The sequence below is a fragment of the Columba livia genome, chromosome 7 (genome assembly GCF_036013475.1).
Source record: "Columba livia isolate bColLiv1 breed racing homer chromosome 7, bColLiv1.pat.W.v2, whole genome shotgun sequence".
NCBI classification, from domain to species: Eukaryota; Metazoa; Chordata; class Aves; order Columbiformes; family Columbidae; genus Columba; species Columba livia.
The window spans coordinates 31,016,660-31,038,842 of record NC_088608.1 but is presented as its reverse complement, the minus strand read 5'-3'; the positions used below and the strand labels follow the sequence as shown (position 1 = coordinate 31,038,842).

The 22,183-nt window shown below is 39.9% G+C and overlaps 1 protein-coding gene across 13 annotated transcripts in view; it reads left to right on the top strand.

The window, feature by feature from the left end:
- KANSL1L (KAT8 regulatory NSL complex subunit 1 like) overlaps window positions 1-22,183 on the top strand; it is a 64,369-nt gene that overhangs the window by 31,739 nt on the left and 10,447 nt on the right. For all 13 annotated transcript variants that reach the window (XR_010473727.1, XR_010473724.1, XR_010473726.1 and 10 more), the window contains 5 exons: window positions 3,674-3,875; window positions 13,569-13,731; window positions 17,612-17,710; window positions 18,137-18,274; window positions 20,697-20,821. Coding sequence is in view for 5 of the 13 variants with exons in the window: in XM_065069048.1 (XP_064925120.1) it covers window positions 3,674-3,875; window positions 13,569-13,731; window positions 17,612-17,710; window positions 18,137-18,274; window positions 20,697-20,821 (727 nt within the window). In the remaining 8 variants the exon portion in view is untranslated. The remainder of the gene's footprint in view (window positions 1-3,673; window positions 3,876-13,568; window positions 13,732-17,611; window positions 17,711-18,136; window positions 18,275-20,696; window positions 20,822-22,183) is intronic.

Below are 22,183 nucleotides of genomic sequence, written 5' to 3'. Positions count from 1 at the left end.
TATACCGAGCAGCTCGGACGGGCCCTCCTTTAGCTGCCATCTCTTCCCAACTGATGGCGTGACTGTGCCCTAAACGTCAGGATGGAGGGGTCCTGTGACGTAGTGCTCAGGCTCCTGACTCATCAGTTGTTTCCAAATAATGTAGGTGAATATCAGAAGATTCCTCTGAGTTTTGGAACAAAAATAGGCCTGAAATAGGAGTTGCTAATAGAGATGACTACATGAAAGAAGAGAGTAATTCAGAGTGTTAGGAGGCTGTCTTGAATCCCTGCCTTTTTCACGAAACAGATGAGGAAGGGCTTCTGCTTTTATAAATGTTTTTACGAGTGTATAGGATTGAGCCACTCCTCTTCTGATTTATCAGACTCTGTCCAAACTCAATCTTCTTTTCATTTTATAAGCAACATAGTTGCTTGCACATGGAGCACTCTCTGTAAGACTGGTTGTTTTCTACTCATGACCTATAAACCTCCAAAGAAAAATGGGAAGACTTGGAAGATTCTCTCAGTGCTGTAGCTATAAATTAGAGTTGGTGAGTTAGGTGTTGGAAGGGAATCCGAGAGACTTGAGAGCTTCCTAGATGTCATCTTAAAAATCAGTTAAAATAGTTCATTTTAATTTTTAGCTTTTTATGAAGTGTTTTCAAATCTGCAAATAAATAGTGTTCATCAAGACAGTGATTGAGCACGATATAGATTGGTCATCATGAGAATCCTGAAAGGAAATTCACTGCCTCCTACATCTTGGGTTTTCGAGTGTGTTTCAGTTTTTTTGTGGTATTTTGTTGTTTTAGTAGTTTTGTATGCAATTAATGGAGACAGTTGCATACTACAGTTATCTTCATTTCTTGGCTGCTTCTCCTCTAGCTCTTTCTAGAGTTCACTCTGTATTAAATACTTGAGAAAGCAGAAATCAAAATCAAATGGAAAGTAAGGTGGTTTTGGTTTTGTAGAGGAAAAATAAGAGATTATAGCAATTTTTACTTAAGTGAACTCTTGAAATCAGTTGTAGGCTCTTGATGTGAAAGGTATAATAGTCCATGTTTAAACTAGGTTTAAGCATAAGATGCTTGAGATTGGTAGTCATGGGGTTGTAGTACGGTTGATTATTTTGACTATTCCTGTGTAGAGTTCCTGCTTGATTAAACGTAGATAACCTTAAATTGCCATTTGTCAAGGTTTAATTTCATTAGCGACTTGTTTTTCTGTGTAGCTTTGCTTTTCTGAATTGAATCTAGATGCCAGGATTAGCCAGGTGCATTAGATGAAGGTAAATATTCATAGAAGCATTTCCCTAATCTAGTGATAACCGCTCTTGTACCAGGACAATGGAATGAAACAGTTTGTTACTTCAGTACAAATCGTGCCTGTCTGGCTTGCTGGGCGCATGTCTCTGCTCTTCAGCTCGGCTACAGAGCAAGAAAGGCCAAACTGTGAGTTTTGAAAGGAGTGTTTCAGCAAATTCATTGATTTTACATCTGGTGATCGTTCCTCTCCACTCTTCTGTAGAGTCACATTTGGAAAAACACGCAAACATCAAAACAAACGGGTAACTCTGACCTTGACTGGGAAGCATATTTATGCAAGTGTGTATGGCAGGAATACCATAGTACTGAACTCCAACACACAGAGCCGAGGTCTCTGCTTCATCTGAAAACAGAGCTGTGTATTACTGCAAGGCACAGGAGAGTAACTGGAGCAGCTGGCAGAGCTTGAAAAGAGATTATCAGAGACGTGGGCAGACCCCAGAACAAGGGCAGGAATTGCAGAAGCTGAGAAGCCAGACCGAAGAGCTTTTTGTTCTAATTTACTTGTCCGGGTTGTCTTGTGTATTAATAAGAGGGAGGTCTGTGGAACTCTAGTAGTTGGGCTTGGTACCATCTGACTTCAAGGCAGATAATTACAGAGAAAGTATTGAAGAAATCTTTTGCATGGATTTAAACACTGTATTTCTTTCTCAGCCTTTAAAAATGGGGTTAGTATTAATCTCATGCTTCAGTATTTGGGGCTTTTTCTTGGTGCTCGCTAGTATGTTCTTTTAAATACTTTGTACCATCCCTCTCTTAATTAGCATATTACTTTCATTGAGTCTGTGTTGCTTATTGGGCTTGTTGTGACGTGTCAGAAGGACAGCTCCAGTTTAAACCCAGAAACCTTATTACCACACCAGCACAGCATGGGATGGTGTTTAATCACACCTTCGTAACAAGCCTTTCTATTTAATAAAAGTGTACTGTTAGAAGAATAGTGCTTGTCAAAAAAGATTGATAAATGGCCATGTAATAAATTAATTTTCTTATTTTATTGTGTGTTATAACTTTACTAATAAGACTGTGACTTGCCAGATGAAGTTCATAAGATAATAATTTGTGCAGATACATGCCCTGTTATGAACGAAGACCAAAATATCTTGTGTGCTTGCACTTCTCAGGCAGCTTGGTTGCAGTCAAGGTCTTTAATATTGTAAAAATAAGTGCATACTTTGGTGTTTTTTTGCAGGAAGCCTCCAACTTTGCAGGTAGATGTTGCTACAGCAACAAAATAAATTCAGGATGCCTATAAAAGTGAAGAGCATTCTTCCCATTGAGCCATTCCCACCCAAATGGGAGGGTGTTTTGAATTCTTACCTTGTGGTGTTCCCTCTTCTGATGGGCAGACAGGCTGTAGATTGGTGAGAGTGATCCAGGGTTGTTATACATAACACATACAGGGTTTGCTGCTGCTCTTGGCCCCATGTTCTCACATAACTTTTGTGATTTTATATTATGCTACTAAGGATGTGAGTACAGCAAGTGTACGTATAGGTAAGGTTGTGAAGGGGTGATGCTGTAATACTGAGGGAGATTCGAAAGGGGTAGGCTTGGGGAAACACAGGTAAGAGTGAGAGAATGTTAAAACAGAGCTTTCTGTGTGTTCATCTAGACCCTGCCACATTGTGGCTGGAACTGAGCTTGCATTCTCCCAAGTCATCTGAATCTAACCAACTTCTAGGTCTTGTAGACAGATAAACGGGCTAGGCTTTCCCTCCTCGCCAAGCCTGGGCTTAGGCTCTATTGGAGAGCTCTATTGGCATTTCCCTGGAAGTGAAGTTTAATGGCTCTGTGTTGGTTAAACTAAGTGTACAGAGTTCCTAATTTTGAATCAGATGCTTCACAGTGAGTTGCATCCCCTGCACTGAATTGACACTGGTTTGTAAAGCTTTAAGTTTTCAGTTCTTGGGTGAAACTAGAAAATCTCAAAAGTATTAGGGCAGGACTCTCAGTCTCCTTGTATGTTAACATGGCTGCTGTCTTGAGTGGAATATAAGTTTGTATGGAAATATTAATTGTAAATTAAAACTCATAGGTGTTAGAAGTGTTAGAAAGAGAATTCTTGAATTTGGAATAACCAAATACCACTATATGCTTAAGGGCTTAACTTTATTTTGATATTTGTTTCTGTGAGCAGAAAGGTAAACAAGAAGCTAAACTTCTTTCTAACATAGAATTAATCAACGGGTAAACAAAGCGCATACATGGTTTTCTGAAACAGTTTGCTGAAATATTTTAGTGTTTGTAAAATGGTTGTGGAATTAGATAACTAATGCTAATCAGTGTATGAAATCTTGGCCTGTGCATGTGGAGAATAATCAACTTTTTTTGTATTTCCTCCCCCCATTAATCATGAAATTGCAGAGCTTCAGACAACAGAGAGGTATCTTCTTCGAGCAGCTGGTTGCTTGATCATCAGCACATCAAGAAAAGAAGAAGAGACAGGACAAGGCTAAGATCTCCCTCTGTGGCTAATGTGAGCACATCTGCCCGAACAAGGCCGCTTCTGAGCTTCCAGAAGAGGAAACTCTACAAAATGCACGGAGCCTGTTTCGGGAATCAGCAGGTAGGCCCTCGCCTCTTTCTTCAGGAGACAAAACCAAAGAGCCCAGCTGCGAGAGTCTGCGTGTGTCTTGTCTGGTATGTCAGAAGAATAGTGCATGCTGTGCTGGTTATTTGTTATGTTCAGGGAGCATATAGTGTATGTGGCAGGAGTACTAGCTGTGTCAGCAGGAGCTCAGAGTTAATGAGTTGAACATAAAAATTAAAGATCACTCAGAATCTTGCTTATCAAATCAGTTTATTGTATGGCTATCTTTAAAGCCTTTGTACAAAGAGACAACTCAAGGGCTTCCTTGGGAGGCTGAACTGCTGAGGAAACATGCTACAGTGTAAATCAGCTGCCTGCTTGTTTTCAGAATATTTGTTTTAGCTACAAGAAAGTTTACACAGCTGGTGACACATTATTTTAAAGGAAATTAAAATGCAATATCTTAATCCTGTTTCCGTTTTTGCTGTTCCTGATTAGTTTTATTGCCTTTTTCATGAAAGTTTGTGAATGCTTTGAAACTCTTAAAATTTTCTTCATTACAAAGAAATTAATATTTTAAAATGGGAGAAACCACACACGTTGTGCAGGACAAGGCATACCTGTTCATGTTTGATATTAATAGTATACTGTTGGTAAGAATATATGAGTTTAGCTGTGGTGCTTAAAGCAACAGTCTTAATTTGGGAGCAGAGATGGTGTAAATTCATTATTTACAGCAGTGTTAATTCCAAGTGTTTCCAATTTCTTGATTTTACTTTGCCTTTTGAAAGCATGTTGTGTTGTGAGAAATCTCCCTGTCTCCTCAGCTAACTGTCCAGGGTTTACTAAGTGTACCAGTGATCTGGGGAGAAATTTCCCCTGCAAGTATGTTCCGTGTCTGTGTGCTGATTCAGCATCCTCTGCAAAATTGCACAAGTGTCCTAGTTTTAGCAAGATATTTTATTAAAAAGCTGTCTGGCTTCGTATGAGCTTGACTTCCCAGCTTCCCAGCAGTGGGGCTTACAGATTTGGCAGCCTGCCTGGAAGGTTGATGGTGGGGGATTGGAGGTGGAGGGTTAGAGTTTGGGAGCTCTGCCTCCTGGGCACTTAGGCTTTTCATCTTCCTTGTATTCACCAAGGAGACTCTTCCTGACTTGGACTTCCTTGTTTCCCATTCAATCCAATCCATGTCCTGGTAAAGAGGCTGGAGGACTCATTTCCCCAACTGTTGCCTCCAGTGCCACAAGTGCTTCTGGCAGCTGTGGAGATTGCTCCTCAGCAAGAGATTCCAGGACTTTCCCTTCCACTCCAGATGCAACTTCTAAATAACAGGCTCTTCTGGGAGCCTGTGTCTTCCAGGCTCAAGTATCTCCTATTTCTAAGGTTGCTATGTCTCTGTCTTTTGAAAACTGGGCCAGAGTTAGTGCAGTTCAGAGAGTAACAGTAGGAGCTTGTGAACAGAAAGTTCATTTCTCCAGCCCAGCAGCAGGAGTACAAAGCAGAGTTGATGTTTTTATCTTCAACCAGGCATAGAGCTGAACTGCTTTGCATGCTCAACAGCTTACCTTGAGCTGTAGACTAAAAAGATAAATCTGTAGTTTATCTTTGATTGTAGGCTGTGATCAAAAAGTGCATTTTTAAGTTACTAGTTGAGGCTTCAAATACCTGTAGATGGTGCAACTGTGTGTCTGCTCCGTGCTCTTGACATTTTTAGTGCTGGGTTACCATATACAAGCTGAGCTCCAGTGTCTCTGTACCAAAAGTGCAGAGCTGTCCCAAAGACAGTGTGGTGTAAACCCCTGTGGAGAATGCTGTTTATGTTTACCTCAGCTCTTGGCTCAAAACCCCATGTTTAGATTCTGCCTTTTAATGTCCTCTCCATGGGGAAGTTAACCAAGAGGCCGTGTCAAGAACTGTGTCATGTGCTGCAGATAATTCTGCTTGTGGCCCTGGAGAAAATGAGGGGTGGTGGCAGCAATCAAGCTGTCAGCTTCAGGCTTCGTGGAAGTGCCAAACTCAATTAAAGTTTTCAAAATTAAGGTAAAGCAATGAACAAAGCCTCTTACAGTGTTAGTTAAAAACAGTGTATCAGGGATCCTGCTGGGGAAGTAAGTGATAAAATTGGACTGGACGTTTCCAGCACATTCTGACAATCAAACCTAAATGGGTATCAAGTCTTTGAGTTAAGAGCCATCATCGGTGTATTGTTTCATTCAAGAAACCTTATCCTGGCAGGCCCTGTCACTTTCTTAGGCCTAAGTTTGCTACACTTGGTTACCCAGCTGTTGATGAGATTGCTCAGCTTGTAATGGAAGAACACAGGCTATCAGCCCAGACTGACTGCTACATTAGGCAGATGTCTAAGGGTAAGGATGCAAAATGGGGAAGGGCCTCTGGGGCTTATACTTAATTTTCTTTGAAAATGCATTTATACTCCCAGTAGTAATCCAGTAAATTTCCTCTGGCCTTTCATAGAAAAGGGAGTCACTTCTTAGCAGCATGGAAGACAGTTGGATTTTTAATGTATTGTTAGTGTGCCATCTCGAGCAAGTGCTTCTCCCATATTTCTTCAGGTTTTACATATTTATATAGCCCCTGGCACCATGGTCTGTGAGGGCCCTGTTTCTTTAAGGTCACTGGCCTGAGAGCAAGCTGGAGCTAGGGAAGACTTGCTGCCAACTCCCTGCAGCAGATGTGGAGTTAATAGAAACCAGCTTGCCAAAGTCTGAGGAGAAGATTAAATCTTCTGGACATTGCAGCTCCTGCGCCAGCTCCACACGGTGCCAGGTTCAAACAGCCGGTGAGCAAGCACCTGGCAGTGCTGATGGGCAGTGCTGCTCTGCAAGTCTGAGCAGACGATGACTGAAGAATTCTGCCCAGAGAATCACAGCAAAACGTAAACTTCTCATGTGTAGGAGGTTAAGAAATGCTGGGGTAACCTTGAGGAATTTGGTTTTTTGGGGGATCACTGGTTGTACCCTTGGTGCAAGGGATGGCACTCAGAGTTCTGTCCTTCACATCTCTTCAAATGCTTTTGAGAAGCTCATCCTTCCTCTTTATCCCCCCAACATCCCTGTTAGGAAAAGCAAAGTATCAAACTGTGAACTGCTATCCCATCTGTCAGTTCATAAGGTCACTGGGAAGACAGCCACATTTTTTCTCTTATCAACTCTCATGCCACATACATTTACAATGCTGTCAAAAGTTTGAGTATGTAGTGACCTAGTAGCCTCCCAGTGCCTGTGGAGAGTTGCCCTGTTTTGCATTCTGCTTTGCTGTATTTCTTCTCTGAAGAGAGGTCCACCTTCCCCTGCTCTGGTATTTAAATAATTCTTACGCAGAGTAGTATCTAAAAGAAAACACAGAACTCTATGAAACTCTAGAAGACCTGCCAGCTCTACAAGGTAGTTAGACTGCAATGGGGAGAAATCAAACAGGACGCTGGGTGTTTGGTTTGTCTGTCACTGTCCAGTATCCTCAGGAACTTGAAACATCCTGTGGGGCCAAATCTGCTTGTCCCTTAATTCAGGATGACTAAGTACCACAGATGATCTGTGAGTCATCTTTTGGCCCTGAAATCTGTTTTGTATCTTTCTCCTTTCATTATCTAAATAGCTTGGTTGGTAAGAGCTCAGGCCGTTTCTTGCTTGTGAGTCAGTGCACAAGCCACTCAGAATAATCCACATGGACAATAAACCCCAGGATTGCAGTCTGTGCTTCGGCCTAGAGGATATGATTGCAGTGGTGTATTTCTTCAGTGTGATTTTTGAATGGATATTAAAACTCGTATGCAGGACAGCACAAAGAAGTAAACTGCAGGCGTGGTCTGGTAGAAAGGGGTTCGGAGTCTGAGCGTGCTCCATTCCAAATGCTGGATCTGCCGCTCCTTTGCGTTGTCACAGCTAGCAAGTCAAACAACCTCTGGGTCGTTGTCTCCTGTAAAATGCACATAGTGTAGTTTTAACACTGAGAAAGAAGGCAAAGAGTATCAAAACATTAAAACCACCAGGAAGGTCTGTAAGTAGCAGATCTGTCTCAGGACTTTCAGACAAGAACGCCAATTAAATAATTTTCTGGTTGTTGTTGTATTTGTAAGTGCTTCCCCTGCACCCGGATTCTCCAAAACCTAATGCCTGAGTGCATCTACAGAGGCTTTTTCCTGCAGTGAGGACCTAGATTATCTCAGTCTCGGGCTATTTTTTGTGTAAACTTGAAGGAATAGAATTATGGGTGCGATATCAAAAAGTTCTGTTAAGTTCATTTAAAAGCAGACAAGTGTTGTTACTAGTCACATAATCTCACAGGTGTCTTTGCTTAGTTAACTTCCAGGATTTTATCTGTGTGTCTTGTTGAAGGTTTTTTTAAGTAACAAGGAATTTGTTTTACCAGTACCTTTTGTTACTTTCGCATTTAACGTCCTAAATGATGACATCAATTTCAATCTTTTTTTGTCAAGTCATGCTTCGCCAAGAGATGTTCTTGAGACTAGATAGTATTTTAATCTGTTAACTTTATTTATAGCTGTATAAAGTTTTAAGGGGCAATGGAGCAGTGAGATCTCAGTACTGGCAATTTCGGTCCTATCCGTTTCTTTGCAGGGCTGTGGAGCATAGCGGGGTTTTTTAATCTGAAAATTCTCATTGTATTTGTATCTCCACCTGCTGGAGGAAGAGATGGTTGTGTTGACTGAGGCAAATGGAGAAAATTTGTATTCAAATTTGCAAACGTGCCAACAGGTCCGGAAGCTGGGAACTGAGGTGCAAAAGCTTATGTTTTAGATACCACAAGCAAGCTATTGGTATCATGTTGCCGGCTCTTGCAGTTGAGTATTGCCACATTTTTTCTCTTCAGTCTCAAACAGGGGTTAAGTGAGAGCATAAGAATATCTGCTTTCGTTTAGTGGTCTCTTTTTTTAATAAAAAAAAAAAAAGCAGCTGCTTCTCCAGAAGGCTCCGAAACAGACAGGAAAAACATATTTAAATTCTAGGGTTTCAGTTTCTTATTTTAATCTAGTTCTTATACCAGTTTGGTGATTTTTGAATCCTGCTGCTTTCCCAGCGTGTCCTTCAGGCCAGTGGTACTTTTTGTAGATGCCACTTGCTAAATACATATAGAACTTTCACCAAATCTTGTCAATTTTCAGTTTTTAGGGAAGGAAGTGTGTACATACATGTAGGTATGTATATATAATTTTGTAATTTGTATTATACCCAAGAGGCAGAGCCTTTACCGTACTTGCTAAATGTCTGCTATCTGCAAGTGGCCTGTAGCTAGCAGGAAAGGAAAAAAAGGGACAAGGAGATGGGGGTGTGTGCAGACAAGGTGCTTCGTCACAATATTGCATATAGTGTGGAAGTTGTACCCTGTTTTCTGCCTGGTGATGTGTTTGTCTGGGGACAAATATCTTAGCACCTGCTTGCTAGAATACAATCCTTTTTCCTCTACCATATTATCCCATGTTGTGGTGTATTTGTGGTTAAGGAGATACAGGTGAATTAATAGTTGCTGTTATCAATTACTGCTTTCTCTAGCTCCCTCAGTCCATAAATTTAAAGAAACAACACTGTCTACAGCAGCAACTATCAAGAATATTATTCAGTAGCCAGCTAGAAGTTTGCATTTCGCACAGCGAAGGACTTATTCCCCCATAGTTGCACTGAAAGGAGTGTACTGGTTGTCATCCCCTTCCTTGGTATCCTTTTGTGTTGGCTCCACCACCTGCTGCTGCAGAACATCCTGGCACTGCTGACTTCCAGAAAGCCATGAGCACAGAGAACGGTGTGCGCTGCCAGGGCTCCTGCAAACCGCTTCCATGAAAATGGTGCGGTACCTCTGTGGGTACAGCAGGCTTGTGCTCTGGGGAGGAGAATCCCTTGGGTATGGTTGACCCAGTTTGTAAGTGAAAATAATAGTTGATAAAATTACTATTTTAACACTGGAAGTTAAAAAAGAAAGCCTTCTAATAGTTAAAAATAAGCAAAACCTGGATGGGGAAAGTGAAGTAGTATTCCTATGCATTCAACTATTCTGAGTGTGTGACAAGACTGTTGTCTACTGGGGAGGAGGGTGACACTGCCAGTGGAACTGAGGAGGGTGACACTGCCAGTGGAACTGAATCCTTTCTTTGTGAGGTTTATGGCAAACCAGTCAGCACCTGAATTCTTCTTTTCCAGAATGAAAAACCTGAAGTGTGCTTTCCGCAGTCCAGTGCACCTTTAGCTAGCTTATTATGATATTGCTGTAGTGTTCTCCTGATCAGATCTTAAATTCTACATGGCATTTTTAAAAAGATATCCCTGTGGGTTAGCATGCCTTTACTTCTTTTGGTTTAACTGGTTAAAGATTAAGCACTAACCTTGATTTTTTCAATTGATTTGCTAGTTGAACAAAAGGTCTTTGTTTCAGGATGTTGAGGACAGCATGCATTTCCCACAGAGCAGGTGAAAGTCCATCTCCCATTGGCTTATAACAGGATTAAAGAAACTAAAATCCATGTAAACTTATGAGAGGTGGGTGGTCTCTGAGAAAAGTAGAAGCTACTGCTACTTTTATGACACTGATGAAAAACCTGCAGGAGAAGGGAGGCCATGGAAAGGCAGACTGCCGTTTCATGCAGACACTAGGGCACAGAAGCAAGCAGGTAATGTGCTGGTCTCTTGGTTTGAGCTGTCCGTAGCGCTTCTGGAAGATCTAAAGTTAGCAGTGTGTTTGGTGCTCAAAGAGGAGGCATCAGCCACCCACGCAGACGTTCTTTTGGATCCCACAGTTAATTCTCTGCAATGCAGTTGGCTACTCATTTACTGAAGAACAGCTTTTAGTATTGAGAGGGATATCTCGTCTTTGATGTTGCTGGAAAGTTGTGAGTGCATGTGTCTGTAGGGAGAATAAATGCTTTCTCATTGCCTTTTTTGGGCTTTTAAAGAGTAATCAGAGGCAAACATGACAGGTATTCAGCAGAGTGTATTTGAGCTACCTTAATTAACTTGCTGGATTCATACACGTTGGTGTAATTGAACTGTGGCTCTCTGTACTGTTGAACTTAGGCATGTTTCCAAAAATGGTAGGAGTTTTAGTGATCAGTAGCTGAAACCATGAAGCAAGTATTCACTTCAGAATTTTTAACTGGGAGCACAAAACATTTTTCTTTTCAATTCTGGCACGCTTCATAGACTCAGACTTTTTCTCTGCAGAAGAGCGGTGCTGTTCAGCCTTCTGACCCCTCCAGAACAGAGGCAGGAGCCAGTCGTGCTTTGTCTAATGCCTCAGTTTATCACAAGTGCGAGAATTGTTTTAAATATCAAAATAAATTTCTCACTAGGTTTTCTGCAACCCAGTAAAACAGTACTAAGGAAAAAAAAATCCAAGATTAAAATTCATAATTCTCCAGACAGCCAGATTCTGTTGGTGACACCTTTTCTTATGAAGTTTGAAACAGAACTGCTGGTTTAGTTGAAGATTTAAAGCTTGCACACTTCTGATTTCCTCTTAAATACAGCATATTTTCTTTTCCTTAGTAGAATCAGTTTAATGTAATGTTATTCTTCCTATCTCCTTAAGCTCAGGAAGCATGAGGTTTTGTATTTCAGTCATAAAGAAAAATGTTTCAGGAGATGTACAAGGTATAGTATATCAGGAGAAAAACTGATAAGAGTTTAGTAATCTCTGTTGCTTTCTGAAGGGCTGGCATTGTAGTCAGGCTTTGCTGTAGAGGCTGCTTTTCTACAAGCTGGACACCGCGGTTTTCATGAAACCACTTGTCATTGCTGTGGCTGAATGGATGTATTTGTGGGGTGTTTTGCACTTGAGCTTTGGTGGATTTTTTGCTGTTGTTGTGTTACCAAATCAATAATTATCTGCTGTAAAAGCCTGTTGAGTTGTAGACTGTGTTCTACACTGTGTTCTGTGTACTGAATTGGAAGGGGAGGGAGTTTAGTTTTCCAATAAACAGCTCTTCAGTTTTGTTCCAGTAAGGTTGAAGCACTTTCTTTGAGCAACACGCTTTCATTCCAGAATGAAGCGCTTCAGAAATTTTTTCATCAAGAGTTGATTAAATCTACATTCCTGACAAACATCATGATTTCACTAATTCAGCATTTTCCAGTGGAAAACTACTCCATCACAAATTTAAACCAGATCCAGTAGCCAGGAACACAGGCACTGCCAGATTTCTTAGTTTTTTTCTGGTAGCTTCACAGGCATTTAAACAAAAATACTCTTGCTTGTATATATATCTTTATTCTCTTTTGAATTATGAACTGACTTAATGAAATATTTAATTATGGCATAAGATTTTGTAACTCCCACCACTGGCAAGATGAGGAAAAGAATTTTGCATTTACTAATGTTGGCAATTGGATTTTAATACTGTTTCAAAATAGATTGAGACTGTGGAGTTCATGTGACCATGTATGCATGGTTTTGGGCAAGCTGAGCTTTAAGCTATAATCTAAATGTGTTTGGGACTAAAGTGAATTAAAGCAAGAAAAAAACAACATAGGACTAAGGGACTGGATGTCAGTATGTGTTGGTCTTATCTATATATTTTCTAGGTAAGTTTACTGATTAGTGTTTGGGGATTTCTTTTTAAAGAATGAGGCAATTATTTATTGTAATGTAGATTATGTATTGCAGGGGGTGCAATAGCAGCTTAAATAGTACAGAATCAGGAAACCAGATCATTTCTAAAAGACGAGTATCAAGGGAAAACATGCTGTTGTGCATTTTTGGAAAGCAAGCCCTTATTGCATCAAAGGTAGAACAACTACTGAAAAGCTCTTTAAGCTTTAGTTTAATGGTCCATATAATGGGAAACATTAAATTTGCTTTAGCATTTATTCCTCTAGTGTTTCCAAACACAGGTCCCAGTTCTGCCAACACTGCATGGATGTTTAAAGTTTAACAGATGAAGAGTCCCATATGTCTGTCACAGGAAAATAACAGAGCATTGATTTGAAGGAGTCCTGGGCTAGAAAGGAATTCTTTCCAAATTAAGTTGGAAGTACATGTGCATACACCTGTCGATGGAGATAAAGGTGGATTTTGGACTGTTGATGTTTTCCTGTGGAAAAAAAAATGAGAGACAGCATCACACCACATCAGGGTCTCCTCCAGCAGCTCTCCTCTTTCTAGTATTTCCTCAGTGCGTCCCTCTCCATGTTTATTGCTATCTGTCTTCTTCTGTTTGTGTTGCTTATCTGATACTTAAATTATAATAAGGTAAGGACTTCCCATCTTGCTTCATGTAAGTACATGGTATACTCAAAATGTTTAATTTTGTGTCTTGCATCAAAATATATGAGCTCAAACTGTCTGGAGATATTGATACTAAGAATCTTATTAAGACTAAGGGGATAAACGGAGGAGACCCCTGTAATTTAGTCTGGTGTTAGTTTTGTCTGTGCATCTATATCATGCCTGTTGTGCTGGATTGGAATTTTAAGGGGTGTTTATTTGTCATAGGATATATCAGAATAATGATTGGAAACAGTTACATTTTCTCTGGAAACTTGGACAACTGTTTCCTGGCCCTAAGTGAAGGGGTTTTTGTGTTCTTTGTATTGTGCACTATAGTCCATGACAAGTGAAGATAAGTTGTATTTGGACTATGTGAAGTTCGTAAGAATATTTTTCCCATTCCCATATTGAAGAGTGTCACTCTTTGCCTTCTGGTCTAATGCGAAGGAAGCGAGTAAAGGAGACATTAAACTTTGTTTCTGTATATCCTTGCAGACTTTGCCATCTAGAGATGCCTCCTTCCCGTATAAAACTCAGTTACCGTGTATGATGCCAGCCTCCACACTGAACAGTAGTGAGTACAGCATGGAATCTCAAATACTAGATTATGTGCAAGAGCTGGACTCTTCCTTCCATCCGGTCTTATCATTCCCCTCAGGTAAGTAACTCAAAGGCTGTGCCTCTGACAGGTTGTGCTCGTGAGACCTGCAGGGTTTATGGCGTAACTTTTATTTTGAGGGATTTTTAGAACTTAGTTCTCTTACAGAAAACCTCACAGTGGCAAAATACGTGAGTTCAGACTAAATGAAAATCTTAACTTCATCCTGACGTTTGAAAAACACACTGTCTAGTTTTCTTGTACCAGTAATGTGATTACAACCAAGAAACACTGGTCAGGGAAAAGGTGTTTTCTGCATGTTTTATAGTGTGTCTGCTTGTCCTTTAGATGGTGCTTTTGCCAAAACACTACAATACCTTGGTTATGTTCTTTTCATAAGGAATTTTCAGTGCAGGCCCTTTGGACTCGGGCCAAAAAACTTTATTTAGGTTTCTCATTGTTTTTGTGATAGTCAGCCTTTCTGGTGATCTTTTAAGTTTATGGTTTCTGTCATCTGATTCTTTCATCTTTTTGAACAATAATACAGATGATGTTGTTTGTGACTCTTATTAGCCCTGAAACTAGTGCAGGTGCAACTTGACAGCACTTGGGGCTTCAAAATAGCGTATTTAATGCTCTTAGCAACACAAGGGATTCATACTTTTAGATTTATTTATTTTTAATTTTAGGAAAAACCTGTTTCCAGGTAGTTGCTGACCCATACAGGAATTCTGCTGTTCTGAGGGGATCTTTGCCACAAAACAATCCTGAATGTGAGGCTGGGACTTCCACTGAACTGCTTGAGTCTTTAATCAAGCCTAGAATGACAGTGTAGATGCTTCAGCCTGGTATTAGGAAGTCAGGAATGAAAGTAAGTCTTGGGTTTGGACAACTTGTCACAGGCTGGAAGAGAAGACCCAAGTGTGGCCATGGAATCCGGAGAAGGTCTGAGCTCTTGCAGGTTTACAAGGGTTTACATCTCATGTGTGGGGTAAACAGGAGATGATTTTGAGGAGCAGACAGGGGAAATGGAACACTCATTCCAAGAGTGCAGAGAAAAACCCGTCTTAAATCTTCGTTCTTGACACACACTCTCCATCACTTACCCTGTCACCCTGACAGCCTGGCTGGGCAGGAGCCAGGGGGTTAGAAGCCTGTTCAAGGATAGTCATATAAGGCTGAGCCCCTTGTCTGCATTCCTACCTGACTCTTAAGGGAGACTAGGAAGTTTAACAAGAATATTGACATCTTATTTTCTCAAAAAAAAAAAAAAGAGGTTAATCATAATGAAAAAAACTGAAAGGCTTTGGATTGCATTGTGGCTACTGTTGGTCACTTTGCCAGCTTCATTCTGATAAGAAGAACATCTTTCTTTTGAGGAATACTTGTTCTCTTTTCAAGGAGCTTTAGCCTTGCTAATAATAATTGAGATGGGGAAAAAAGTGCTAGACCTACTATCTCCTGCTCAGATACAGGCCTTGGTTTTGAGGGAGGCTAAATTTATGGTCTGCTCTGTGCTGTGTGTATTTTGCTGTCTCTGCCTCCTCTTGAACGCTGCTAGCCTGTCATTTTCTTCCATATGAAATAATTATTGTGAATAAATGCATGCTAGAAATTTTCCAACTTGGTCAGGTAGCCTGATTCAGTTTCATGTTTTCTTTGCAGTTTCCTTAGTTATCCCTTTCCAGAGGGATAACTTCTCTTAAAATACTGCTTGTGGTCTGCCTGTATCTTTTATCACTTTCTTCTGAATAAAAAATGTTTGTCAGCAGAGTAAAAGAAAAGGGTTTTGTTTTAATTTCCTCTATGTGTTAAAAAATATTGTTGGTATTTGATCCATTTTAAAACTCTGGGAGTTTGATTTTTTTTTCGATGTGCGAGGAAGGGGATTCAAGTTCAAGATTCAGATGCTCTCTCTTGTACCTTGTTTTTTACTTTCAAAGTAGTTACTCTCTTGGTTTTTACTTTCAAAAGACAATCATAACTTGCAGACAAGAGTAAATATATTGTAGTGGGACTGGCTTACTTTTATACTCACTTCTGGAAGCATAATTGTCCTTACGGTTCCAGGTCTTACCTTTAGAGCTTCCAGATTACCAAGGGTCTTGAACAAAAATATGTCAGTGATTGCAGCATCCCTCGAACATAAACGTACCTCTTGAAACTGCACCTCAATAACTGGAAAATTGTAGTTTGTATCTAAGAAGTTTGCATTTCTGGTATTTCTGCATCTTTTGTATCTAAGAAGTTTGCATTTCTGGTATTTCTGCACCTATCTTGTGGATGAACAAACAGTCCTGCTCTTTTGCTTAAGATACAGAAGCATATAATAAAAAAATTCTGAGACATCCAGGTGATTCCCCAGGGGAAAAAACAAACAAACAAAATAAAGAACCACAAAAAAGAGGGGAGAAATGTTTTCTTTATTTCTTTACTTAAATGTTGTGATAATTAACCTTTCAGACCTTCTTTATGTTTTATTCAGAAGTAGAATAGGAAGCACAGCAAAAACCTCGGAGGAAAAAACCTTTTACAGGTCACCTTTAGTCTTGTGACAAAATAGCTAACTAGATCCAAATCAAATTGAAATAAATTGTTCTTTTTAGTTAGCAAAATATCTTGAAAGTTTCTGTCCTGGCAAGTCCTGAAGGCACACGAAGCTCAGATTGGCTGTAAATAAAAGTAGTTGAATGCCCACCCTTTGGCCCTCCCCTCGGTCCTCTTCTCATTCTGAATGTGCCGGTTGTCTAGTGTGCTTCTTACGTTGACATTTTTCTTCCTCTTTAATTTCCCTTTTTTCATGTAATTTGGTTTCCGAAAAGGCTTTTCAGATAGAGACCTCTTTTTCTTAAGCCTTCCTGCCTTGCAACAGTGGGTAAATCCCTTACCACTTGAGATATTTTGCAGACTAATTCTGGGTTAGAACTCCCTCAGGAAATTAATTACATTGTCTTGCTGTAGCCTTTCCCAGAGAGAGAAAGAAGGAATGTACCTTGAAATTACCTCTAGACTCCCAGCAGTAACAACTCCAAAAGCATTAATTACTTGTACCCAAAAGGCCAAACCGAAGCCTTTTCAGGTTAGAAGAGAAGTGCTCGCTGTGCTCTGTGCTGTGCCAGGTTTTGTGCAGCAGTTGGTCAAGACAGGAAGACCCCAGTCTTATTCTCACCTGTTACCCTCCAGAATTTCATTTTATGAAGAATAATTCTGGAGTAATTGCAGGTATGGACATGGATTATTCCATAGTAAGACAGTGTTGCTCTTTCTTACTTCAGTTTTGAACACAAAAAAAAAAATGCTGTTCATCTACTAAGCGTGTATGGCTGCACTGGGATTTGTTCGGGAGTGTTCCTTAGGCTTGAGTCCTACCTTGGTGAGCACAATATGGTAGTGCAGCTTCACAGCTAAAAATGGATTTGTTTTTACCGTGGCATAACTCTCACTTCCCATTAATAGAAATACAAGTACCTTGAGTTCTTACCTCCAGGTAATTACTGGAGATTATCAGATAACTGGTAGGAATGACTATAGGTCTTTGCCTATAGTGGATGGCACTCATACAATAATTACCTTGCCTCAAATTTTCTTTTCTTTCTTTTTTACTCATGCGAAAATCACCTCTTTGAAATGTCTGGCTGGGCTTTTTTGGGATATCGTCACTGAGTTTTGCTCTGGTCTCACCAGTTTCAGGACATGCTTTCCTGTATTGTCTTCACTTTGACCATGTGAAGACACTGCTGCCGTATAGACAAGGGATCGATCCTTGCAGGAGTTACTTACTGAGCACTGATGTTCTTCATGAGCTGAAGGACTCAGGACAGCAATATCACCCATAGATTTCACATAGTGTTGTGAAATCAATTCCTAGACCTTTGGTGATGATGCTCATAGGTTGCCATATTTTTGATACAGTTTCCATCTGAACTTCTCTTTTTATTAGATATTCCTCTTCACCTATACTTTGAAACATTATTAAGGAAGGATGACATCAAAGGAGAACCTGTTGATACGTCATCTTTGGGAGTATCCCCAGACAATGGTATGTGAAGCAAAACATTTTAATATTTGCAAGACTGTTTTTCTTTTATTTGCCAGTACTTTTTGCCCTGAAGAGATTCAATTTATGAACTTACCACAAAGCAGGTTATCAGAGAAGGTAACTGGCTAAGGCTTTAGGTGGAAGAGGAATCTCTTCCCAGACCACAGCGTCACATTCTCCTTTGTTGCACTGAAATGATCCCATCAGAGCCAAGGAGGGCACTAATACAAGTGGGGGCAGTTTGGACCATGGATTCTCCGCAGACACAGGTGCCTCACTTGCAGTACTGATTGCTTTTTGGATTCCTATCAGAAGTCTGGGTTTTTGGTTTTTTTCCATTATAAATAGCTCAGCAGTTAAGATTGCCTGTAAATTACACCAATGGAAAATAAGTTTTCAGCTTGATACATGCATTTTCTGTTGTAGACTATAATCAACATAATGTTTCTGTCAAGCAATGGAGCAGTGGCTGTTTATCTAGTTCCAAATCTCAGTCAGTGTCCGGAACATCAGACCAGCTGTCGGAAGGAAGAAAGAAAAGACATCTGAGTGAGACAGCAGTAGGTAAGAGAAAAATGGCATTGCTGAAGTCGGCACTACTTCTTTTAAAATATGTACTGTATAAATGAGTTCATTATCACTGGGCTTTGACAATTAATTTTAAGTTGTCTCTAAAAAATGTACAGTTATGAAACTTTACAGGAGTGAAGAAATGAATTTGGGATGTCATGAAAATAATCTGCTATTTTAAAGCACAGCAATCCTTCTCTTTCTTCTTGAGTATATTACAAGAAGAGACAAGCTTCTGTATTTTATTTTTGGAATACTCTTAAAGGAGACTGCTCAGCAGTCCAACTGTGTTTTTCTAATACTGGGTGTCATTATTCTTAATATGAAGAGTTTTTTTAATAGTAGTCAGCGAAACAGACTGAATCACAAAGTTATCTGTCAAATCATGTGCCCAGGCAAACATTTACTATTTCTGGCATCCGTGGTCAGCTATGTTTCATTTGTCATATACTGTGGGTCTGGTTTCCTTCCAGACTGTTATGAGGACTTGTGGGTAGTCAGTGCTTATAATTTGTGTTTTCACCATTGTTATCTTTGTATTTTGAGCCACTGAATCTCTACTTTACGTGGTAAATTAATAGAAAGTGCCCTGGAAGTTCTGTAGAATAATGTGGTAATTTAGGGACAAAAAATTCAGCATACCATTGTAAAGGTAAATAGCATCTTACCTTTCCAGGCTATTAGAATGTGAAACCTAACAGATTCTGTTACAAATTCATTTATGTGAACTTCTGGAAAACTTTTGGCAAAATTCCTCACAAGACAGTTGAAGAAGATACATCACTGAGTTAAGAGGACAAACTATGTTAATTTAAAAATTTCTCCTAAAAAAAAAAAAGAATTAAAAGATATAAATGATGTGTTAACGTCACAGAAAAAATATACTTCTGTTGCATACCCAGGTAAAACTGCTAGTGTAATATTGCAATAGAGGTGGAGATATGAGAATTACTGCAGACATGATTTAACAAAAAATTATGATCTATTAAAAAAAAAAAAAAAAAAGAAGAAAAACAGGCAACCAACCTATAACCAAAAAAAAGCCACAACCGCAAACCAAAACCATCTATTGATTAGAAAGTTACAGGACAGTAAAAGGCAGTTTTGGTGTCTGATTTACATGAAGCTGTTTGTCTGCATCATTCCCTCGTGCACGCCAGCCCTCCTCTCGAGCCCTGTGCCCGTTTCGGGGGACTGTGCCCTGTCCCCTCTCTCCAGCGATGCTTTTTCCATGCCACCCGCTCCCCAAGCTGGTTGCTGCTCCCCAAAGGTAGATGCTGACACTGTTTCTTGCAACCAGGTTGTTTCCCTAAGCGTAGAGTCACGCATGCTGAGGTCAACAATTAGACTCACTTGGGAGCACTAGAAAGAGAGAAAACTTGTTACTACAAACCTTTAGAAGTTAGAAGTTGTCTTCTGCCAATAGTATTTAGTTCTTTGAGCTAATAGAAGAAAAAAAGCAATCTTTTATCAGGAGGATCGTCGTTTCCCAATGCCAGAAAACTGCTATGTGGTGTATTCGTGAGTAGCAGCAGCAGTTCTAGCTTATTAGTGCTATGGTGTAGTACTACATATTTATTCCTAATTTGGGCTCTGTCTAGGAGAAATTATCCATGGGGAAGGTCAGCCTGATGAACAAGGCCAAAAATAAAAGCTGTGTGCCAGGGAGTTGCAGAGCTGCCTTGTAGATGAGAGTTCATGTCCTTGACCCAGCCTGTGCAATACAGTCATTAGGATCAGCCTTACCTCTTTTTCCATGATGGAATACACTGATTCTGTTTATTAGATGGTTTATTAAATCTGAGTTCTCTTTTCTTACTGGAAATTAAGGTAGAAGGAAAGCAGAACACAAGTGGTTAAATTCTGAATCCCCCTAAATGCTGCTTACACTGGGACTGAATAAGAGTAAACAAGAATTACAATTTGTCTGGAGCAGTGAACCACATGAAGATCTAGAAAGTAATTTTATTTTTTACCCTTGCTGCTGGTTTTATCATTTATCAAGGAAGAAACCGCAGGTGAGGGCTTAGTGAACTGATATGTCAGTGAGATACAGCCCAGCGAGGGCAGCGCTGTTAGGGACAGTGAGGAGTGTTCCCCTCAGTCTCCCTGTGTTTGCTGTGTGTGTAGTCCATGGCAGCTTCCAAATAAAAAAAAGGCAGCATGATTTGCCCATATGAAGCTGATTCCATGAGAAGAAATCCCTCGTAGAAGGAGAGGGATGAGTTTTGTGGAACAACAATGACAGGATGAGTAACAAGTGTTTATTTAGATGGCTTTTTTTAGTATTTGTTAAACCATAAGTGGTTAGCTGTGGGCTTCTAGAAATTACTTTATTATTACCATATGGAAAAATATCTTTAGTCTAATAGACAACAGTCAGTATCCATTTTTTAATTATTATTTTTTGTGATAGGCGAACATAACGCTAGATTTGAGACGTTCTCCTTTCAACATGCAGAACCGGAATCCCAGAGCAGTTTTGCTGCGGTGACCAATGTCAATGCCATGTCTAAGCCCACCCACAGCACTTCATCACAGGTAAACCAAAAATGTTTCACTATCTTAACTGAAATACCAACAGAGAGTTGTGCAAATTAATGATCATGAAACACATGCCTTTTACATCTAATTTAGTGTAAAATTACAGTACAGAGCATTTTTAGAGTGGATTACATTAAGTAACTTATTCCAGATTGAGTATGTGGTGTTCCTAAAACAGATAACTCGCTTGTAAAAGAATTTTGCAGATCATATAATTGGAGTGTAAGTTTAGTTTATTGGCACCGGGCCTTTCATTTTTAATTTTGTTTCTAAATTTCATTAATACACTGTGATTTATGTTCCAAATTTTACACAAGGGCTCTTACGACCTTTTTTTCTTGGTGCAGCTACATAAAATGACCTCACGGTGCAAATATAGTCACAGAACTTCTTAACCCTCAGCTTCACTATGTAAAACCTTTTGTGTGGAACTACAGGCAAAGTCTCTGGTATATAAATTTGCTGAGGAGCAGCACCGCTCTGGTTCCCTGCAGAAACACACTTTGTTTTATTGGAATTCATTGAGAATTTAATACTAATAGTCAGATTTCAGTCCCACGTTTTGCTAAGCATAGTGGTACACTGGTGCTCTGGGCATTGTCATGTTTCAGTCGGGTGATGACTGCTGGAGAGCTGAGTCCAGATCTGCATCCTCCACACGGTTTTGACAATGCACGTGCCTCCTTTTTTCCCCTTCCTTGAACAGACCATCATCAAAGAATACCTAAATGAAGATTTTAGAATAGACTGCTTCCATTAACATTCAGCTAAAAACTGAGATCTTGTCATATGGAATGTATCATGATTTAAAACTAAACTTTCTCCTGTAATCCAGGAACTTCAGTTTTTGACCCCCATAGGTTCCATGCACTAGTGGGCAGAGGACACCACCATGAATCTCAGTATGATCATAGCAAAGAAATCCCATTTCTGTCTTTTGCACACCTTTCAGAAAACCACTTTTCATGTAGGCTGCTCTTCACTGCTACATGTAGCTTCATTCTTTTGGAATTCTTAATTGTATCACACTGAAGAACCACTTGGGTTACGGGTTAGGAAATAATTATAGAAGGCAGTATCAACTTCAGATTTCTCATAAGTATTCAGAATTAACTGGAACTGAAATCAGGGAAAGGCAACTCCCACTGATTTCAGTAAGAGTTATGCCAGCAAGAAGTAAATCTCAGAGATGAGATAATTGTATGATTTCTTGAGATGCTATCGGAGGAGGCTGGGGGGGAAGTCAGAAGTCATTAAGCCTGTAGAACATGCGTTCAAGTTACAGACTTTCTCCTCGTGCAGTTCTCATGTTTCTTGGCTAACATGTAGTTCCTATGATCGGAGCTGATGAATCTCCTC